We start from the raw sequence: 23,626 nt of genomic DNA, 5'->3' as shown, positions 1-23,626 counted from the left end.
GATACTGTTTGTGAGAAAGTTACAGATACTGTTTGTGAGAAAGTTACAGATACTGTTTGTGAGAAAGTTGCCTGCAGCTGGGTATTGTTCATTACTAGAATGTTTTTCTTCAGCTGTGTCTATTCAGTCTCACTGACATCTTAGTAGTAATGATGCTGACATGTGAAGACAAGTCTTGCTCTGAGAATGGTTGGACTGGATTGTTTGGGGGAAAAGACCAAACAGTGAGGTCATCAGTCTCATCCGATTAGGGAAGGATGGGGAAGGAAGTCAGCCGTGCCCTTTTTTTTAAAGGAACCATCCTGGCATTTGCCTGGAGCAATTTAGGGAAATCACAGAAAACCTAAATCAGGATGGCCGGACGTGGGATGTAACAGTCGTCATCCCAAATGCGAGTTCAGTGTGCTAACCACTGCGCCACCTCGCTCGGTCTGAGAATGGTATATGAACCATATAGCAAGGATATAATGGCAGAAAACCTGTAAGGAATTGCAGAGGGAATGTGACAAAAAACTAATTTAGGTGCATCTGAAGGATAGTGAGAAGACGTACATCATTTTACAAAATGGCTGTAGAAAATCAGAGCTCTTCTGGAGGCATTTATTGATATATCATAAGTGAGAAGACTGCTAAGTGACAAGAAGCAAACTCCATTGTTGTTTATAAGAGTACACTGGACAGTACGTAACTGAGAAGACACAAGAAATCAGTTTGAGAATTAAATGTGTACATTTGCCATTAACACCAAGCTGTGCGGGAGGCAGCACTTCACTTGGAGAGGTCAGAAACTGCTGAAATGTAAACATAGTGATTTCTTGGGTTTGAGTATACTGATTTAGAGATGTCAACATTGAGGAAGATGGCCTACAATCAATACAAGGAGCAAGACATGATTATCCATGAAAATGTTTTCAGAGTTTGGAGGAGTTCAATTAATTAAGGTGGAGAGAGGTATCCTTTCACACGGAAGCAGTTCAACTGTTTTAAAGCATATCAACTGTCTTGGTGTATAGTGATTAGGGAATCAATCTGTGCAATTGAGTGCATATATTTGCCAATCCATGTAGTGGTCAACCTGTGCAGAGACATATTTAATAGTTGATTTGAAGCCAGAATGATTACTTTTGTAACTCTTCATAAGAAGATGGAAGGTTAAAGTAAAGAATTTCATTACCATGAATACCAGTATTAAATTGTGCTTCAATGTTACTCATACTACATTAGTTTTTGAAACCACTCACAGTGTAAGCAGAAAACAATGCATAGAGGCACAGAAATGTACTGTAATACGGAGTAATGGTGTTATTATTGCACTAAATAGCAACTGATGCAGAAGTTGTTAATGCTCTGTACCTCTTCCACATCTGATGAAGCATCTGGACTAGATTCAGGACTGCTCACAATACCCTGCCTTGCCAACTCCTCCAAGCGAAGTTCAATAGCACGCAATCTACTCCGGCCCTATGAAAAAAAGCATGTAAATGTTATCCCATTGATGATACAAATTTCACATGCAATGGTTTGTTATTCTAAGACCTGAAAAGAATAGGTATCTAAGGTACAGAACAGACAATACAGACAACTACAGGTAAGAAACATTAGACAAACTAAATTAAATTAATGCCTTTCCTACAGAGTTGTAAATTGTTTTCTTCATGAATTGACAGCATTCTCCATTGACAGCATTCTCCATCATCCTCCCACTGCCTCATTTGTGGAAATGTTTCCTAAGTATTCTGAGGACTTGAACTAGAGACACATGAAAACCACAATTTAGGAATACAAAGCTATCTTCATGTCATGAAATGAGTACTTTCTAGTGTTATTATGCAAAGGAAATGCCAGAATTAATTAACAAAGAAAATGAGGAAAGGTAAACATTCACCTGCAACGGATTGGTAGAGTGTGCATATGCAGGTAACAGTTCTTAAAATTACAGTAGCTTCACTGCTCCCTCAAATCTCATTCAAAAAGTTCTACATCTGCATCTACATACATACTCTGCAAAGCACCATGAGGTGCATGGCAGAGGGTACGTCCCACTGTACCAGTTATTAGGTTTCTTCCTGTTCCATTCACATATGCAGCCCAGGAAAAGTTTTTGTTTAAATGCCTATCTGCATGCAGTAATTATTCTAAGCTTATCCTCATGATCCCCAGTGAACAGTATGTAGGGGGTTGTAGTACATTCCTAGATTAATCACTTAAATCCAGTTTTTTGAAACTTTGTTAATAGGCTTTCTCGGGATAGTTTACATCTTCTTCAAGAGTGTTCCAGTTCAGTTCTTTTCATGGATTGAACAATTCTGTGACTATTCGTGCTGACCTTCTTTGTAAAAGTTCACTGCCCCTCGTTAGTCATATCTGGTATGGGCCCCACACACTTGAGCAGAATTCTGGAACTGGCTACACAAGTGATTTGTAAGCAATCTCCATTGTAGACTGATTGCACTTCCCCAGTATTCTACCAATAAACCAAAGTTACCACCTGCTTTACCTATGACTGAACCTATGTGATCATTCCATTTCACATCCCCACAAAATGCTACACCCAGGTATTTGTATGAGTTGCCCGATTCCAACTGTGATGATATCGTCATACAATACTACATTTTTTCATTTTGTGAAGTGCATAATTTTACTTTTCTGAACATTTAAAGCTACTTGCCAATCTCTGCACCACTCTGAAATCTTACCAAGATTTGACTGAATATTTATGCAGTTTGTCAGGTAATGCTTTCTTACAGATAAATGCATCATCTACAAAAAGCCTGATTATACTGTTAATATTGTCTGCAAGGTCAGTAATATACAACATGAACAGAAGGGTCATAACACACTTCCCTGGGGCACAGCTGAAGTTACTTCTATATCTGATGATGACTCTCCATCCAAGACAGCATGCTGCATCCTCCCTACCAAAAAGTCCTCAATCCAGTCACAAATCTCACTTGATACCCTATACGATTGTACTTTTGACAATAAGTGTAGATGCAGTATTGAGTCAAATGCTTTTCAGAAATCAAGAAATATAGCACCTACCTGACTGCCTTGGTTCAAAGTTTTCAGTATGTCATGTGGGAAAGTGCAAGTTTTGTTTCACATGATTTTTGTTTTCAAACTGCATGCTGGTTGGCATTTAGGTGGTCATTTGGTTCAAGATAGCTCTAAGGATCTACAACAAATCAATAGAAGGGATAAAAGGCAGAACCGATAGAGGTACTCAAAGTACCCTCCGCCACACCCTGTCAGGTGGATTGCGGCGTATGGTTGTAGATGTAGATGTCGAGGATATTGGATGGTAATAGTTTAGATCACTTTTACTACCCTTCTTGTAGACAGGTGTGACCTGTGCCATTTCCCAAGAACTGGGCATGGTTTTTTGTTTGAAGGAGCTATAATAGATTATAGTTAGATGGGGTAACTCACTGCAAATGCAGCATAGAACTGACAGGGACTGCATCGGGCCCTGGAGCTTTGTTCAGTTTACGATTTCATACTAATACTTATTTCATTCATCTTTTCAGTGGTATGAAGATTAGATTGGGGCAATTCTCCTGTGTTTTCCTTTGTAAAAGAACATTTGAAAATGGAGTTAAGCACTTCAGCTTTTGCTTTGCTACACTTAATTTCAATTCCTGTCTCATTCACTAGGAAATGGACATTAACTTTGGCGCCACTAACAGCCTGGACATATGACAAGAATTTCTTTGAGTTCTGTGAAACATGGCTCAATAACATTCTCCTATGGTAGTCTTTGAAGGTATCAAGCATTGCTCTCTTGATAGTTAAATGTGTTTCATTAAGCATATCTATAATCTTATGCTTTGTATTGCACCTATTGTGCAGTGGGCTCTGTTTCCTTAGAAGTTTCTTTACAGTGACTGTATACCATGGAGGTTCCTTCCCATTATGAACTATCCAGTGCATGGTATACTATTCTTTTAAGCTTCAGCCAAAGTTCCTCTACATGCTCCTGCCCTGTGCTGAAAATTTCAGGTTCTTCATTGAGGGATGACACTACTAATTTTTTATCTAACAATATAATGTAAAGCATAGTTGCTGCTTCCTATATAGTGGAGGTGCCGAGTCACAGGAAGCCACCATAAAAAGGCTGTCAGAAAGTTAGCTTTCTGCCAACAAGACCTTTGTAAAAATAGATGAAATGCGTGGGAGCGCCCCCCCCCCCCCCCCCCTCCCCACACACACACACACACACACACAGAATTGTAGTGAGATGGAAAAAGATGTGCAGATGTATAAACAAAACACCCACAGTCTAGTTTTGAATGGACAAGCGATCAGTACAAACAGAGGAGGGTGGTCCAATCCACTCCCCAGGAAGTACCACTTAGGGCATGAGGACGTTGGGGGACTGGCAGCTTCTGATGTGTAGGGCACACCTGGCCCATTTAGGAAGACCCTACAGTTCTCAGCTGAATCGTCCAAGAACAGGAAGTCACAGCCTAGCTTGTCACAGAACTTTCCAAGTCTCTGGTTCAGTCCTTCCACTCAACTCAAAACCAAAGGAACACGATCAGTTCTGGGGAAAATGCTGCAAATTGTGATCTTTGTGTGCAAGTCTGGTCTTCTCAACCTTCTCTGCCAGTTGCTAAAATGAACCAAGAATGATCTCAGAGCCCAGATGGCAGGCACCATTTATTCCAGCATGTGCCACAATCTGCAGTTGGTTGCAATCTGTCCCCTCAATGGCTGCTGGAATAGCCTCTTCCACATGTTGAATGAGGCCCCCAGACACACACACACACACTGAGTGCACCCCAGTGTCCTTTCCTGTCCCTTGCTGCCATTTCCCTAAGGAGTACCATCACTTGCCATATGTTTGAACTGCCGACAATTAATAGGATCCTATCCTTTTGCATTTGCCTCCTCCTGACACCAGACAAAGCAGGTTTTCCTAAAACAGGTGAAGTTTCAGTTTCAGTGAAAGACTGCAATTCAAACTTTCTGGTTGGGGGGATTGGTACAACACACTGAGCCCTTCCTGGTGCCCGTCCACCCTGTACAGGATGCCTATATCTACCATTGACATGCCATTTGCAGTCAAGTGGATGAGTAATGACATATCCTGAACTTTCTGCAGAGAATACAGGATCCACAGGAAAGGCTTGTATTTGAGTTACCTCTGGTACAGATATCACAGGTACACAACTCTCCGGAGCTATCCCAACACACCGATTCACAGTGCCTGCCAACCATTTGACAGTAATGAGGGTGATTTCCAGTTGCTTATGAACATCAACCAACTCATCCTGTGTTCAAGAACAGCATTCACAATTGTGCTGCATCTTGGCTGGTGAAATGTATGGCAATGCGGTGCACAAATAATTTTAAATTAAGCCTGCTAATTATCTTTTAATCTGTTGAGCTAAAAAATTGCTAATTCACCATAAGAATTTAAGCAAATACACACGAGATTTCTATGAAGGCAAGACAAAAACCTGGATAAAAATTACAAGTTTCCTACAACATTTTGAGGTTAATTATAGTTGTTGAGTAATACCTGAGATTTTACGGTTTCTTGTGTGCCATTCATCTATCCATTGCAGTAGCTGTTCACTTTCCTCTTTTTTGTTTACTATATATTAGTCAAAATAAAATGGAAACAGTGCCATAATTCTTTATACATCTCATTAAGAAACTTCATTCTTCCCAAGTGTCAACAGGTGCAAGAGCAACTCAAACATGAAACTTACTACACACACACACACACACACACACACACACACACACACACACACACCTCCACCTTGAATGAGCTGGACTGACATCATCATTCAACAGTGACACTACCCTCTCAGGCTTAACCCCCCTGCCCCCCCCCCCTCATCCATGCCTAGTCACCTTCCAGGAATTCCTTACTCCAACTTGGCCTCAACATCCTACCCCAGGTCACTTCCTAAGAACATAAATCTTTCAGCAGAAGAAAGGACAGTAATGGACAACCTGAAAACAGATCCTGACCTAATCATCCTCCCTGCAGACAAAGGCTCTACCACTCTTTTGACAAGTCAGAGTACCTGCTTGACAGAGCACCTCTACCAACTGTCTGATTCTTTCACCTACGAGCTCTGCCAGAGTGATCCCATCCCAGAAGTCTGACATATCCTCCAATCCCCACTGTCAGTCCAGCGGGCATCATGTAGGGACGGAGGTGCACACGTATGTGTGTGTGTGTGTGTGTGTGTGTGTGTGTGTGTGTTGTTGTTTTTTACTCCTGTCTGTAAAACGGTTACTCTGAAACCTATCAAGTTTTCTTTCTTTTTGTGTATGCCTGCTGACACCTAAGTGGGTCAGCTTTTCAGTGAGTGGTCTCCTTAGATCCAACAGTATTTACACTCTGCCAGAACTTTCATACAACATTTATTCAGAAGTAATTGTGAACGAGACTAACAATGCACTATCAATATCTGAGACTTAAAAAGGACATTACTGTTCTACTTTAAGATGCAATCCGTGGGAACCTGTTTAAAACAAGTCTTCTGAAAGACGTAAGTGTTGCTTTAGTTGTGAATTCTGCCATCAGTTGAAGTGATTTTGATTTTCTGCCAGACTGTGTAGGTCGCCTGTTTAGTTTAGTTTTTATTACTTTGGCCCTTTGAAAGATATGTCAAATGAGTTGTAATGTTTGTGTTTCAAAGCCATGGGTTGTGAACCTGAAAATCCTATGTAGTAACGTATTTCAGTTTTATTCTGAATACCTTAATACATGGCCTAGTCACATTAATGTGACCACTGCCTGTGTTCAACACAAATGTGCAATGATTACTCACAGACAGCAGGTGGCAGCACTAGCAGTGGAGGGTATATGAAGTGTGTTGAGGGGACAGAGGAAATAGTGCAGTAGTAGTTGTAATGCGGAAATTGAGTGATTTATCTGATGTTCAAAAGGATGTAATCACTGCCTTTTGGAAGCATTTATGAAATAGCTAAGTTTTTAAACTGTTCACATGATGCCATGGTTAAAGTATATCATGCATGGCAAAATGACACTATCCAAAATCGGTGCTGAGGCAACTTCAGTGCACCGAGGGGCATAGATGACAGGTGAACAAAGGCTGCAGAGGTGTGCATGGGTGAATAGACATGCCACTGTTGAGCAACTTACACCCCCCCCCCCCCCTGCCCACATGAACCAAGTGGGTACCAACAAAATCTCCTCAATGACCATCCATCCATTCATCGAATGTTGCTGCATATTGGCCAACAAACCAGGCATCAGATCCATACACCCATGCTGACTGCTATCATTGGCAATAAATACTGGATTAGTATGCCAATACCTCAACTCCATGTCCACTGAGTGACAGCATGTGCCCTTTTCAGCAGATGGCCATTGGTGTGTATGGCATGAAACATCTGAAAGCAAGCACTGTGTGTGCGTTATGGAATGGGGAATGTTTTTGTAGAGTTCCACGAGTAATCTCATCATTCTGGAAGCCACAATGGGTGCACAAGTATGCATCTATACTTGGAGACCATGTCCACGCTTACAGGCAATATGTTTTTCCTTGGCATGATGACATCTGGCAGCAGGACATTGCAATGTGTCACACAGCTTGCAGTGTATGCATGTAATTTGAAGAGCAGCAGGATGAGTTTACTATACCCCCTTGGCCACCAAACTCCTGGGACTTAAACACAATTGAGAATTGTGGGATCACATTGATCTAGCTTTTCATGTCATGGATCCTCAAGTGAGAAACCTAGTGCAGCTGCCCACAACATTAGAGTCCACATGGATCCACATCCCTGTCGGTACTTTCCAGAATCTCACTGACTCTCAACCTGCATGTCTCACAGTGGTCCGTGCTGCGCAAGGTGGTTATTCAAGCTTTTGACAAATGGTCACATTAATGTGACTGGACCGTGTATAACAAAGATTTTACATCACTGTTCAGAAGAGGTCGAAGTTATGTCACACTAGAAACAGAATCTGAGTACTTTGTTATTGTTGCCAGTGTCCTACACCTACATTATCAGATCTTACTTGGGGGCCTTCCATTTATAACTCACCAAAGGTTCATGTGCCAATACCAAAGACATTAGTGCATTAAGAGCAATGAATTTTTTCATGTCATTTGATATTTCTGCACATACAGTGACACATACTGACAGGTGTGCCTTGATATCTCAGGTGAAAACACAGGTGCAATACTACTAGATGCCAATGTAGCAGGCAATATTAGGTAACTCATAAATATTTATTTTCCATACACCTTTCACTTCTGGAAGAAATACTTCTTTAGTGAAGTAATTATTTCTTCTCAGATGAATTTGTGATGCCTGATTGGTGGTGTTAACTGACATAAGAAATATAAAATGATTTTGCTGAGATTACTCTTGCCTTTCCCTGTTGTTCCTTTAGAGCTTCACAGTATCAAAACATGCAAACAGCACGTTCAGTCTTCTCTTTCTTCTCTTGCCAAACAATATTATTCTATAGAAGACTGGACAGTGTTATTTTGCATTCTTTAGAACAGTGTGTCTCCATTGGTACAACATTTTGATAACAGAATGTAGAAGTAGCTATCTACATTTAACAAGAGTGCGTAAAATTACTACCTTTCACAAATTGGAACACCAAAGTGCTTTGTGTGCCATAGTCATACTTGAAGCAGAATGTCATCAGCTTCCTCTAGCTTTTAAACAGCTTGTAATGTCTACATCATTTTTTCTATACACTTTATCACTCTTTTCATTTTGTGTTAGGTGTAATTTGCCAAGCTTTCAGGACAAAGGCTACAAATGGGTACACGTCTCATGTTTAAAATGATTTCATTGTCATCTGTCATACGTTAACAGCTACTGATGATGGGAACTGCAACCATCTGTCATTGCCAGAGGTACACATGCGACAAAATTGTGTTCATACATGCACACCTTCCTCTTTAATAAGAGAGCTTGCTGCTGGGTCTGGTCTGGGCTCAGAATGATTCAGGGAAAAACTCTTACAATATGTCTGTACAGTGCTACCAGATCCTCATTTAGTAAATTTATTGGTGAAGGATGAGAGTAATCAGTGTCAAAATTTAATCATGTCTCCTGAAAGTCACAGGCTGCTTCCCTAAGTTACTGCAACACACACAAAATAACTTAATACTTCAACACCAGTATGAAAAAAAAAAAAAATTGAAAGAGATACATAGAGGATATTCTGTTGGGCTCATTGTCACCATGAACAAGTGTCCTATTTGTGTGTTCCAAACTCAGACTGTTCAAATTGGTAAAAAACACATTAGCAACAATTTACAGACCACACTTGTGAATTAGAAACCAATATGGTAAGAGTAATGTAAAGACCGTAGCTGTGAATTTGGTTGGGAGCCTTCCAGTCTCCACAAGTCATGGATTATGTGGTTACAGCTTAATGAGGAATTTATACTGTTGTGTGAATTGTCAAATTTATTTATGCATAGCTATGTCAGAGGTGACAATCTTCTGAATTATAAAAAAAACTGCTACTCCCATCGGGGATTATAAGTTGTGGAGGTTACATGTTGTTAATCTGACTCTTAACTAGCCAAGTTAGTGTTCAGCACAAGCTACACCATGAAACAAGGCACACAACACAACTAACTTGATTTCGGGCTGTCATTTACGCATGAAAAGGCCATTTACTGCAAGTTGGTAGTGGTAGTAGTAGTAGTAGTAGTTGTTGTTGTTGTTGTTGTTGTAGTAATTGTTATCATAATCAGCAGAATCACATCATCATACTGTGCTGTACTTTTTATTTTTACTTGTGACAGTAAAATGAAAAGCATTCATCTTCATACAGAATCTTAACATACACATTGTTTTATATAGTTTGTTACATGATACCCTATAAACATGTCAGTAATACGCACTTCATCAAGCAGTCTTAGGTGCTGAAGAAGTTGCTGTTCCAGCTGGTCACCCTCATCTTGTGCTGCTCGGTCTGCCTCTAGCCGCTGCTGATCAAGCTCCCTCATACGGCAACGCCTTGCCTCTATACGTGTATACACTTCCGTCAGTTCTCGCTGCAACTCTTCTCTTCTTGCCAGACAGCTTGCTTCTTCCTCTAAGTGATGGAACTCCATATCTTCAAACATCTTTAAAAATACAACCAAAATAACAGAAAGTACATTGGGACAGTTCTAATAGAATAAAGAAAATACAAAAAAAGCACATATTTCAGGAGGAATGAAAGTTTATGACTTTGCATCTAAGTACAGTAACTCTCTCATACAAGTAACAAATGTGTTTATCCTGTTTTACAATTGGTAATCTGGTAATTTATTGGCACTAAGCAGCTGGGAGCTTATTTTTATGTCCCATACATTTTGCTATCTTGATGCGTTCATATGAATCTGAGAGCAGTTTAACGGGATGTGACTAACTCATCTAAAAACTGGATAATACATGTAGGTCAAACATTCTCTCTTTAAAATCATTAATAATTGTTTTCTTTTCAGCACAATTATCTATTTCTGGTAGAGCAAAGCCAAAGGATCTTAACGATCTGGCTTAAAAAACTGACTGCCTATTGATAATTTCTTAATAGCACATCACTGGCAGTATCATTTTGTTTCTGGTATTTTAACTTTACAATTTTTGTTCCTTTTAGTCAGTACTCAGATGACAAATAACTCAACAAGTATCCAAAATAGTGCCTAACTTCAGGCCAATCTGACATTTTCAGTGGTCTACCACTGTACTTCCTTGTTTGGTTCTACACTCCTGGAAATTGAAATAAGAACACCGTGAATTCATTGTCCCAGGAAGGGGAAACTTTATTGACACATTCCTGGGGTCAGATACATCACATGATCACACTGACAGAACCTCAGGCACATAGACACAGGCAACAGAGCATGCACAATGTCGGCACTAGTACAGTGTATATCCACCTTTCGCAGCAATGCAGGCTGCTATTCTCCCATGGAGACGATCGTAGAGATGCTGGATGTAGTCCTGTGGAACGGCTTGCCATGCCATTTCCAACTGGCACCTCAGTTGGACCAGCGTTCGTGCTGGACGTGCAGACCGCGTGAGACGACGCTTCATCCAGTCCCAAACATTCTCAATGGGGGACAGATCTGGAGATCTTGCTGGCCAGGGTAGTTGACTTACACCTTCTAGAGCACGTTGGGTGGCACGGGATACATGCGTACGTGCATTGTCCTGTTGGAACAGCAAGTTCCCTTGCCGGTCTAGGAATGGTAGAACGATGGGTTCGATGACGGTTTGGATGTACCGTGCACTATTCAGTGTCCCCTCGACGATCACCAGTGGTGTACGGCCAGTGTAGGAGATCGCTCCCCACACCATGATGCCGGGTGTTGGCCCTGTGTGCCTCGGTCGTATGCAGTCCTAATTGTGGCGCTCACCTGCACGGCGCCAAACACGCATACGACCATCATTGGCACCAAGGCAGAAGCGACTCTCATCGCTGAAGACGTCTCCATTCGTCCCTCCGTTCACGCCTGTCGCGACACCACTGGAGGCGGGCTGCACGATGTTGGGGCGTGAGCAGAAGACGGCCTAACGGTGTGTGGGACCGTGTGGAGACGGTTACGAATGGTCCTCGCCGATACCCCAGGAGCAACAGTGTCCCTAATTTGCTGGGAAGTGGCGGTGCGGTCCCCTACGGCAGTGCGTAGGATCCTACGGTCTTGGCGTGCATCCGTGCGTCACTGCGGTCCGGTCCCAGGTCGACGGGCACGTGCACCTTCTGCCGACCACTGGCGACAACATCGATGTACTGTGTAGACCTCAGGCCCCACGTGTTGAGCAATTCGGCGGTACGTCCACCCGGCCTCCCGCATGCCCACTATACGCCCTCGCTCAAAGTCCGTCAACTGCACATACGGTTCACGTCCACGCTGTCGCGGCATGCTACCAGTGTTAAAGACTGCGATGGAGCTCCGTATGCCACGGCAAACTGGCTGACACTGACGGCGGCGGTGCACAAATGCTGCGCAGCTAGCGCCATTCGACGGCCAACACCGCGGTTCCTGGTGGGTCCGCTGTGCCGTGCGTGTGATCAATGCTTGTACAGCCCTCTCGCAGTGTCCGGAGCAAGTATGGTGGGTCTGACACACCGGTGTCAATGTGTTCTTTTTTCCATTTCCAGGAGTGTATATTTAAACATACAGTTTGGGGATTAAGACACTGGATATGCATTTAAGAAAACTACGGTTCAAATCCACACCCATAAATGTTTTAAGCAAATACCGAGATGGTTCCTTTCAAAAGGATACACCTGACTTTTTACCCTGCTCTTCCCTAAGCTGCCAATCCACTTATAATGACCTTATCATCAATGAGACATTAAACCCCTTATCATACCTCATTTTCATTCCCCAAAGCAGTTACCTAACTGCAATTAATGAGTCCTGAAAATGTGGCACTATCGAGAGGGAAGATCATTGTGTTTGGCATATGGCTGTGGCATCATACTGCATCTGAAGCAGCAATCTGAGCAGCAGATGGCACCACAGTGACCTAACAAATTATTACATATCTGTTATTTCAAGGACAGCTCTGAGCCAGACACTCCTGTAGTGTGCATTCCACAAAACCCAAACCAACCGAGAGCTCATTGGAGGGATGGAGGTCTGTTGTGTTTTCTGATGACAGCTGGTTCTGCCTCAGTGCTGGTGATGGCCTTGTGTTGGTTAGGAGGAAGCCAGTTGAGGGCCTGCAACCAACCTGTCTGCGTGCTAGACACGCTGAACCTACACTTGGAATTATGGTCTGGGGTGCGATTTCACGTGACAGCAGGAGCACTCTCCCTGTTATCCCACACATCCTGCTGAAAATTCATATGTCAGTTTTGTGATTAAATCTGCTGTGCTGCCATTCATGAACGGCATTTCATGGGGGGTTTCCAACAGGACAAAGCCTACCCACATGCTGCTGTTGAAACCCAACATGCTCTATTGAGTGTCAACATGTTGCCTTGGCATACTAGACTACCAGATCTGGTCATTACACAGGTTATTAATGTACCAACATTTCACATTTGCAATGGCGTATCTCAAATGTAGGTTAACTTGTTATGTTGTAATGTTAGGTTACCTAGGCAAATGTATTTCCGAAATTTCCTCACTCTACGTTAATTATTTTTTGTGTTGTGATTTATTTTCTGTCAATGTGTATGTTCAGTACACTCAAACATAATTAAAAGTGTAAAAAAAATATAGTTACATTTGACATAAAACAGTGTGACTAATTTTTCTCTACATTACCTTCCTCTCAGAATCGAGGAGATCATGTTGTTGTTTCAATTTCTCTGATAATTCCTTATGGCGCTCAATGTCTGTGCACACAGTAGCTTCATCATTTAACCTGCAACAGAAACAACTTCCTAGCTTGTTTTATTGTCAAGTGCTTAGAGATAAAATCAAATGTATTTATAGATTAAGACATGAATATGAGCACATCCTAACAAAACAAAATTCTGCAGTAAAATTTCATTATTGATACAATTATGAAGGACTGAAAATCTGAGAAGAGCTTAGTATCATGAATTTATTTATAATACCACTTATGGTGCGAAAATGAAAATTTCATATTTCAAGCCAATATCATTACATACATTCACCGACAAACTTAACAACTTTCTGTTATAGCTGAACTTTACATTCATGGATACCATTCCACAAATACAGTGGAAAGCTGGGCAAATATCATCTGGGAAATAAGTGTACTCTTATGGAAAGATATTCATTAAAAATGACCCCTGATCCTATCTCCCACATTTTGTGGTTCTTGACGTTTTCGTAGCCGATTAAATATTCCATCCTTTTCCAGGTGTTCATCTGGGATATCATTAATTCTTGTTCTACAAATTCAGCTGACAACCTTTCATCCATTCTGAAAGTGAGTTGCTTGCATGTTTAGTCCACAGTATTGTGTAAAGTGATTTTGCAAGCAATTCACCTTAAGAATGGCTGAAAGTTTGTCAGCCAAAATAGCAGAACAAAAATTAATAATATCCTGGATTCACGCCCAAAAATGATGGAAAAAGATGTTATAGTTGCAGAATGACCAGATGATCTATAACCATATACCAAGAGGGTGCTCGGGGCTGTGGCTAAGTGAAGCTGGTGAATCAACAGAAAGCAGATGACAGTGACCATTATTGACAACTTTCTGGTCAGTGTTATTATTGACTGTACTAGGGAGTAGTGAAAGTGGTGGCTGAGAGGTGTAGGTGGTGGTGGTTAGTGTTTAACGTCCCGTCGACAACGAGGTCATTAGAGACGGAGTGCAAGCTCGGGTTAGGGAAGGATTGGGAAGGAAATCGGCCGTGCCCTTTCAAAGGAACCATCCCGGCATTTGCCTGAAACGATTGAGGGAAATCACGGAAAACCTAAATCAGGATGGCCGGAGACGGGATCGAACCGTCGTCCTCCCGAATGCGAGTCCAGTGTGTTAACCACTGCGCCACCTCGCTCGGTCGCTGAGAGGTGTAGGTTGGTTCTCCAACCTCATGTCCTCCCCTCTTTTAAAATGCCAGCGAGGAGCCTTTGGCATATACCAACTTGATCCATGACACTAAGGAAGCACTGTTGCCACAGGTCATTAGTGAACAGCTGTTGCCAATGTAGCATCATAGGGAGCAGCAATTACAGGAGAAAACACCAGTCATTAACGGGGTTATTGTGGCAACACTGTTTCGCTCGTGTAGCTGCCAGAAACGTTTTGCAATAGTTTACTGAGTTCTGCTCAGCACATGCAGGCTGAAGGCTTCTGGCTTATGATGCAGTTAAATTTTGAAATGCTATTTGGAACTGAATCTTATTTATTGCCATGTTAGATGCATTAAACATGATGCCACCTATATAACTACAGATTCCACTATGTAAGTTACCTTTTCTGTTCTTTCATCTAAACAATGAAAAGTGGTTTTATAGTTCGTATTTTTAGATTTTCTGACAATCCCTTGAAAATGAATACACAGCCAAACCTGCACAGTAGCGAATTCACAATAAAGAAATATTTTCATCCAATCAATGACAGCCAAGATAGCAGTAAAGATCAGTGACACACTATTCATAATGGTTCATAACTCATTTGTCTGAAGTTGTTCTCAGGAGTGAGGGGGAAGGGCAACACAGGTAGAGTGTGTACAAAGTAACTTGGCCTGTGCCTGCAGAAATGGGTCAGTAGAGGGGACATCAGTAGTTAGGGGAGGGGACCTTTGCGAAGAGCCACAGTGCAATAGGGGAGGTGCAGTACAACAGCTACAGCCTACACATGAACGTGTATTTCGCATAACTTGTAAGTTGTTGCCATTGAGTCTGCAAGCAATCATATTAACAGATTATGTCAGTATGACCAATAATGTGACAACTACAGGCGTTTCTTGGAGCACTATCAGGATACTGTAGGTCTCATGCTGTCTTCAGAATATTGCGTAACTCCTTGGTACACTTGATTGGGAAAGAAGCACATTTCTTGATACTGAGCAATCACAAAATTTGGAGAATAGATTTTCTTTATGAAAAATTTAGGTATATTTTAAAGTGACAAAATGCAAGATTCTTAACCATTCCTTCCCATTGTGGTATGCAGAAGAATGTCGTCAGTACCATATCTTCATATTTATTACACTGAAGGTTTTATATGAATGCACCTACTGATGTAGATTTATCTCTAGTACGTAACATGTGCAAGTATTATCCAGAAAAAGTACACATTAGTAAAGTGTTATGGTACATTAACATTTGGAACAAGGAAAAATAAATGTAACCCCCCCCCCCCCACACACACACACACACGAATTAGAAATATGAAGTAATAATCAATATTTATTTCAACTTTGTTTAGTAAGAACATCTGAAAATAATAGGATGAAAATGGGAATGTGCAGCAGATAAAAAAAGATGTCACAACGGAAGTGAATAAAAACTTAAAAGCTAAACAAATACAGCCTGTTAAGAATATGTAAATTTTCCTGATATAAAAATTATGAGAGAAGAATTGATTATAGAAATGTGTGCACTTGCTATTTAGATATCATCTCCAGCAAAAGTGGAAAAAACTTACAACCTCAATAAATTAAGGAAAATTTTTGAAGATTTCTTGTCTTACCTTCGAACTTCTCTGTCTATTTCATCAAGCCTTCTCTGGCACTCAGCTTGCCTCTTTAATTCTTCTTCTTGAGTTCTCTCCATAATATGGTCTAGCTCCACCATCCGCGATTCCACTGCTACCAGTCGGTCTTCCTCCTGTAACAGCTTCTCAGTTTGTGACTGCTGCTCTCCATCGAGAAGGGCTCGCTCAAGTTCCAGCTGCAAGGAAAAGGTCCATCTTCAGTGTGATGTAAATGACAGATTTTATTGAAAGATAAACTAATAGAATTGGGTAATGTAAAATGTAAACTTGTGGTATTTTCAGAGTGGATATATTATCATTAGTGAAACTGTGTCTGTCTTTTACCTCTTTCACCTTAGCAGCCTTATTGCACTATGAAATTAAATTGATTTTTACATGTTTGCTCTTGATATTCTTTAGATAAAAAAAAAGGACTGTAATTCATACCCATCGATTATTGTACCGTTCCTTGCTACAACAATCTCAAATTTAAGAACTATGGTCTTGAACTGTAAATGATGTTAAGAAGTCTTCAGCTTATAAGATCATCATTTGTCATATGATGTTGACCAATAAGCCAAAAAAATTATTAAGAACCTAAATAAAAATGAATTGAATAGTTATAGTTTTTTTATTCTAGATACTATGAATTATCTAACATAGCAGAAAAGAAAAAAAATGCTTTTACACATTGAAATTGTTCCTAATATCAAAAAATTGCAGAGTCCAACTATAAAATCTGAACAGTAAATGGTTACTACTGACTAATTTTTGGAAACTAATGCTACACACTAGAAATATATGTTGTCACACATTAAGTAACAAAAACCAACTTCACATTAGCCACACAATATGTATTCACAGTTGCAACTCTGAAGATACTTTTGAAAAAAATGTAAATAAAACTATCAAACAAATTGAAAGTTTGTTTATGTTACTTTCTACAACCGTTATCACTCCATCAAGTGGTAAAGACAACAGCTAAATATAAAGTCACTAAAACCAATTATTCAGTACCTCCCTCAGAAGTTCCTCTTCTTGCTGTTCAATTTCTGTTATTTTTCGTTTTATACCAGACATGCTTGCTAGAAGCTTGCTTCTTTCCTTCCGAAGTGCATCCCCTTCATCTTTTGTTGTCTGAAATGAATGAATTTCTCAGTAGTTAGAATTCACAATGAAAATAAAAAAAAAACTTCACAATAAGATATACTCACTCTTCTTTGCTGCTGAATTTGAGATTCTTTTTCTGTCCTGTCAGCTTCATTGTTTCTTTGATTGAACTGTGTAAATGCATGGCTTGAACTTCTGTCAGTTCTTGGTATATCAGTCTTATTATCTAAACTCATATTTTTCTCCATCTCACTTACATTGTCCCTAGCTTCTCCATTTTGATTTGAAAAGTTGGGCTGTTCTTTATGTACATGCATATCTACAGAATCAGCTGGTGATGAATCAGAGCAACCATTTTCAAGAGGAAGAATAAATTTGTCCCTTTCAAATGGTTTCTGGCCTTCCTCAATATTACTAGACATTATTTTACTATTTGCTTCTGCTTGGTTTGCAGTTTGAGGTACAGTGCCATTTTGGTAGTTCTGTATTTGAGATAGTGAACTTACAAAATCATAGTCATTGGACAATGCTAACCGATTTTCTGCCGTATCTTCCATTTCTCGACTGAAAGAAATCAAATAGCTATCACAAACAGAAAATTAAAATGAAGAAATACTCAATTTAATATATGAAGTGATTTGCTGAGATGACTGAATAAAATTAACTTCTGTCTTTCTTTACATAAAAATTTCAAAACAGAAAAATATCCTACAATTTCAAAGTACATTGCAAGAATGGCACATGAATCGAAGTCATTAACATGTATGAATACACAAGAAAAATTATTTTGTAATTCAGAAAAGGAAGGAGTAAAATATCATGTATGAAAGCGTTTGACATGCTGACATCAGACATTAATATCTAACCACCTAATGTGAATAGAAACAGTGAGCCATTAATTAAACTTGTGCACTTAACTATGTGGGTTTCATAATAAATCATGTTGACAGACAGTAAAAAAAAAAAAAACCACCAGTTATAGCAGGCAAAAATAAGATGAACAAAAATAGCTGGAGGGTATGGTATACAGATACTGTATTATGGAAGATAGCCTACAATACCTAACATTAAGGAACAGGAAGTGACTGAGAACATGAAAAATTGGAGATGCCATGGAGCTGAAATACTTATAAAGATGTTAGGAAAGAAATGGGAACAAAAAAAATTGGAAATCAAGTGCCTTCTGTTAATATCAACTACTAAAGCATTAAGAGAAATAATAAAGTGAAGAACATAATGGATTGATGGAGTGTCCATTTGTTGACTCTTTTCTCATAACTTTTTGGTGAGAACTGGTTATTCTACATTCTTACGATCTATATTCCCTCATACTGCTATTTGTGAGTCCACAATGTCACGAAGAAATTTTGTTGCTAATTAGCAGTCCAACAAGACTGATAGAAGGTGACCAGAAATTAGCCTTTAAAAGATGATAGAATATCTTAATCTCGCACAGTTTCAGTTCTCAGTATAGTTCTACTAATGTTATACTCAGTTCATAAACATTTGTATGTACTAGATCAAAATTATACTGCCCTGTTAATACAAAAATGCATGCTTAGTAATAGAAGTAATAATGCAGATATGAGATATGTCATACCTTATATTGTGATCTTTAGTTGTAGCAATGGTTTTTATCCTGGTTCGAGGGCTCTGAGGATATACAACAGACCCAGGTGAAGGAATAACCACATTTTCATATGGACTAAAGGTATTTCCATTGGCTGGAGTAGTCCTCTTATTAGGCATACAGCTTGTAACAGGTGTGCTAGTTGATGTACACATTTGTGGATCATTGGCAACATAATTAGGATTTGAATTATTATATGGTGATGAAGGGCTGTTCACAGACGAGAATCTGCAAAAGTTTTTTTTCAGCTACATAATTCTTTAAAAGTTATGGTAGTGCAATAGTATTTTTCAGAAATGTATTTTCATACCCAGTTATGATATTGTTTGTGACATCAAATGTAAATACATCTGGTCCATAATCATCGGGCATCGTTCCATTTGGTGGATTTCCGGGAGATGTCAGTCTCTTGTCTCTTGGCAAAGAACCATTTGTTTTTATTCTGTGTTGTGTAAAAATATTGTCAGTGAATTATATAGCAATATTATAATAAAAAATTAAATCAACTCATTTTTTAGCATTACATGTTTTTAATTGTTTTTATCATAAAATGCACAACTTTGTCAACAGTTCTGCACACTGGGTGCATGCCCCTTCACATTAAAACAAGTAATTGTTTCAAAGATCAGTTTCTTATAGGTGTGTTTCTATGCATATAAATTGTTGAGGTTTTTAAAACACTAGATCATTTCTTATGGATCCATTAGTCAGTTTTAACTTCAATATTTGTTCAGAATGGAACAACACAATAGTTTTTTCAAGGTAATAGCCATTGATAAAGACATTCATTAAAGATGGTGCATTAGTGCAGTTATGCAAAGATAAGGAAGGCAACTGGCTATGTCATTGTCAAAGAAACAGGTGGTTTGTGGAAATAATAGAAAACCTAAATTTAAATGGTGGTTCAGGGATCTCCTGCCATGCAGAGATCAAAATTCAGTATTTTTCCACTATGCCACCATGCTAAGTGTAACAATATACTATCAGAAGTTTATGTTGGGATGGTAAAAGCTGCTAGAAAAAAAACGCTATTCTTTACCTCATAGTAAAAACAATGCATAGTTAATAATTACTTATGAAGTGTGTGATACACATGCACATGGCTTCCAGTGTTTCTTCAGTGAATAGTTATCAGTGAACAACATAGAACTATTCTCTTATTACCTGTCTGTCTGATTCTCTGTACGAAACCGGTAATATATGGATCTTGGGATTAAGTCCAGTCACCTATACTGTACACTGATCCGCCAGAACACTATGACCACCAACCTACTATTGGTATAAACCTGTCCAGGTGGTAGCAGCATCACCTGGCAAGTCAGACACATGCTGATTATTGCATGTAGTATCAGTGATCATGCTGTCCGTGTGTAGAATGCAGAAGGCTCTCAATCTAATCTGAGTTTGACCGAGGCCAGGTTGTCATGTCCTGGATGCTTGGCATGAGCATTTCAGAACCTGCAAGATTCATCAGGTGTTCGAGGAGTGCCTTCAACATGTGACGAAACCAAGGTGAAAGCACATCCAGATATTATGATGTTGGGCACTATAGGCTGGGCAGACTGGTAAAACAGCACAGGTGGCAAGCTATGGTGGAACTAACATCGGGCTTTAGTGTTGGGCAGAGTACAAGTGTGTCTGAACACATGGTGCACTGAACACTCCTAATAATGGCCTCCACAGCCGATGATCCATGCATGTGCCAATGTTGACATCACAACAATGGCAACTACAGCTGAAATGTGCATGCGATCATCAGCGTGGGACATTGGTGTAGTGGCAGAGCATTACATGGTCTGATGAATTCTGATACCTCCTTCATCATGACACTGGGAGAGCATGAATCCTTCATCTTCCAGGGGAACAGCTTCTTGACACCTGTACTGCACGACAGAGACAAGCTGGGGATGGCTCCATTATGCTCTGGAGAACATTCACGTGGGCATCCATGGGTCTAGTGGAGCTTGTGCAAGGCACCATGACAGACAAGGGATACTGTACACTGTTTGCCTACACCCCTTCATGATGATAATTTTTCCCTGACAGAAGTAGCATTTTTCAATGAGATAGTACACCATGTCACAAGGCCAAGAGTGTGTTGGAGTGATTCAAGGAACACAGTAATGAGTTACAATTAAAATGCTGGCTCCCCAACTCACCATATCTGAAGCCAAACAAACACATATGGTATATGATTGAATGCAGCATTAGAGTTCATCTTCCCCCCTCCCCCCACCCCCCAGAATTTATGGGAATTAGATGACTTGTATGTGCAGATGTGGTACCAACTCCCTCCAACAATATATCAAGGTCTCATTGCTTCCATGCCATAAAGCATTGCCACTGTTATCTTTGCCAGAGGTGGACACACCTACTATTTGGCCATAATGTTCTGGCAGCTCAGCGTAAAACATCTGTAAAACAAAAATCGTTCAAAACAACTTTTCCCCTTCATTTGTGTGGATTTCCATCTTAGAAATGAATGACATTTATTGACAATTTGCACTGTAAGGTAATTTCCTAAAAAGATGAGTTCTATATGAAAGTTTAAAACAGAAAAGCAAATAGTACCAACTTAATCTTTCCAAAAATTGCTGACAAGTGTTCCACTTAGCATCACACATTCAGGCCTATGCCGAAACACAGCTAAAATACAAACTGTTTATCTTAGTAATGTTTTTATGAATCATTCATATACAAATTACAGTTAATGTAGCAGTTTGTGTAACACAAAGTGAATTGACACTATTTTTCTAATCACATTATATAAAATTACTTTTGAATTTGGTTTACTCCTGACGCAGTTATAGCATCTGATGTGTTTTACTGTAACATTGTAATGACAACTATAGTAGTCTTCACAATTTTCTCTATTATGTTGTCAGTCAGTAATGTATTATGATCAGTTATTTCTTTGTCTTCTTGTTAATAGCTGGTATAAAATATTTGAGAAAGTTGCGCACTACTTTGAGGCAGTCTTAGTTAGTCACTCAAGAATCATACATTAATGAAGACATATTCTGATAATAATAATTAAAAAATTCAGCACAAAGATATAATGAAATTATAAAATTTGAGATTTTTGGGCTTACTACCATTTATAACCTAAAAATTATGATTAATTATTGTTGTATGTCTTATACAAAGAAAAGACATTATTTTCAATACCGGTTTTGCTGTAGTGTTGGTGTTGTAGGGAGCTTTGCTTGCCGCTCAGACTGTGCTTGACGTTCATATTCAGCACACATGTTCAGAATTTCTTCCAGACGAGCACGCTCAGCTTTTTCTACTTCTTGTTCTCTCAGCCGCTCTTCTTGTGCCTAAGGAAAAAAATAATACTTCTATGAAGCATCCAGTAATTTTCATTGATCTTATATTTGAAAAGTGGAAGCTACCAAACATAGAAAAACAATAGCAACAAAATTAAGACCATTTTATTGGTTCCTCTTCAAAAATGTTCTCAAAACAGTCCATGCAAAAAACACATTACCAGAGACAGTAATGAAAAATTAACGCACTGTACAGTAGGTGGACAACTTATATTGAGGGAGCTGTAACAGGACATTCATTTCCCTCATAAGAGTAAGCACATAATGTTTGTAGTAAACATTACATTGTAGTTTATTCCAAATCATTTCTATGTATTCTAGTAAATTTTTCGCAAAATCCTATCAAGAAGCAATACCTTGCAGAGGATTTATAATAGTGGAAGCAGTGAGTGGCCCATAAAAAAGGCTGCATTCTGCTCCGGGAGACTGGAAGGCCTGAATTTTAAAACAATTTCGTGTCGTGGCTGGCAGCTCATAAAATCAGGAACTGACTACCAGCCCTCATGAATGTAGGGGGAAAACTGTGTGCCCCCCAGGGGGGAGGTGCCTGCAGCTCATGGTGTAGTAGTTAGCATCTCTGCTGTTAGAGAGCAGGATCCAAGGTTCAATTCCCAGCCAGGTGTATATGTATATTTTCTTCACTCAGGGAGTGGGTGTGCATGTGTTGTCCTAATCATCATCATCATCATCACAAGGATGCACAAATAATCAAAGTGGTGTCAAATAAAAAGACTTGCACCATGCAGTAAATTTTTTGGAACATTGTCCCAGGAAAAGCAATGATCTGTAATATTAGAATCATTTTAATACACACAGTTGTGATCACATTTAATGTGTTTATTTTTATTTTTAGATGACCAGTTTTGATCTTATAAGAGATCATCATCATCAGATCTTACATTCCTTGGTGACTGTAGGAACCATTGGCATGGAGCAGGTCCATCTGGGCAGGTGTTTTTCACACCTGCACAGATGGACTTGCTCCATGCCAACATTCCCTACAATGATCAAGGAATATAAGATGCGAAGATGCTCCCATAGGAGATCAAATCTGCTCACCTAAAAACGAAAATAAAAAACTTAAATTTGGTTGGTACTGTATGCATTAAAGTACGTTAGGTGTCTCCAGACCAATAATACCATATTATCATTTTATGAGAGGCAGAGGTTATGTTTCAAACTAATTAACATTTTGGAAGTCAAGAGTTAATAATCTTTCATTATAAGCAAGGTTACTTTTGTAGTACAGAAACCCTACAAGTTTTCTGAAATCCTTTCCCCTGTATTAGAGTCAACTTTTGTTTAGTCACTTTCTAATTTTCTAGCTAAGTGTTGCAGTTTTGTGAGTGTGCATGTGCTTGGTAAGAAGAGGCCCATATTGCAATGTGGGGTCATTAGCCAGCTGGATGCTAGTAGTTAATGAATGAGATGGTCTTTGCCAATTACACCAATAAAGTCTGTGTGTTTC

The 23,626-nt window shown here is 39.6% G+C and overlaps 1 protein-coding gene across 4 annotated transcripts in view; it reads right to left on the bottom strand.

Annotated features, from left to right (window-relative positions):
- Positions 1-23,626, bottom strand: part of LOC126457732 (pleckstrin homology-like domain family B member 1) — a 1,069,305-nt gene that overhangs the window by 226,973 nt on the left and 818,706 nt on the right. For 3 of the 4 annotated variants that reach the window (XM_050094273.1, XM_050094272.1, XM_050094274.1), the window contains 9 exons: positions 21,998-22,149; positions 19,140-19,271; positions 18,800-19,057; positions 17,304-17,763; positions 17,107-17,226; positions 16,087-16,286; positions 13,236-13,335; positions 9,870-10,094; positions 1,354-1,461 (listed from right to left, as the gene is read on the bottom strand). In XM_050094273.1, coding sequence (XP_049950230.1) covers positions 1,354-1,461; positions 9,870-10,094; positions 13,236-13,335; positions 16,087-16,286; positions 17,107-17,226; positions 17,304-17,763; positions 18,800-19,057; positions 19,140-19,271; positions 21,998-22,149 — 1,755 coding nt within the window. The remainder of the gene's footprint in view (positions 1-1,353; positions 1,462-9,869; positions 10,095-13,235; positions 13,336-16,086; positions 16,287-17,106; positions 17,227-17,303; positions 17,764-18,799; positions 19,058-19,139; positions 19,272-21,997; positions 22,150-23,626) is intronic. The other variant, XM_050094275.1, reaches the window with a different exon arrangement.

This window comes from Schistocerca serialis, chromosome 2, assembly GCF_023864345.2.
Source record: "Schistocerca serialis cubense isolate TAMUIC-IGC-003099 chromosome 2, iqSchSeri2.2, whole genome shotgun sequence".
NCBI lineage: Eukaryota > Metazoa > Arthropoda > Insecta > Orthoptera > Acrididae > Schistocerca > Schistocerca serialis.
The sequence above is the reverse complement of the archived record's forward strand: the minus strand, read 5'-3'. Positions and strand labels throughout refer to the sequence as shown.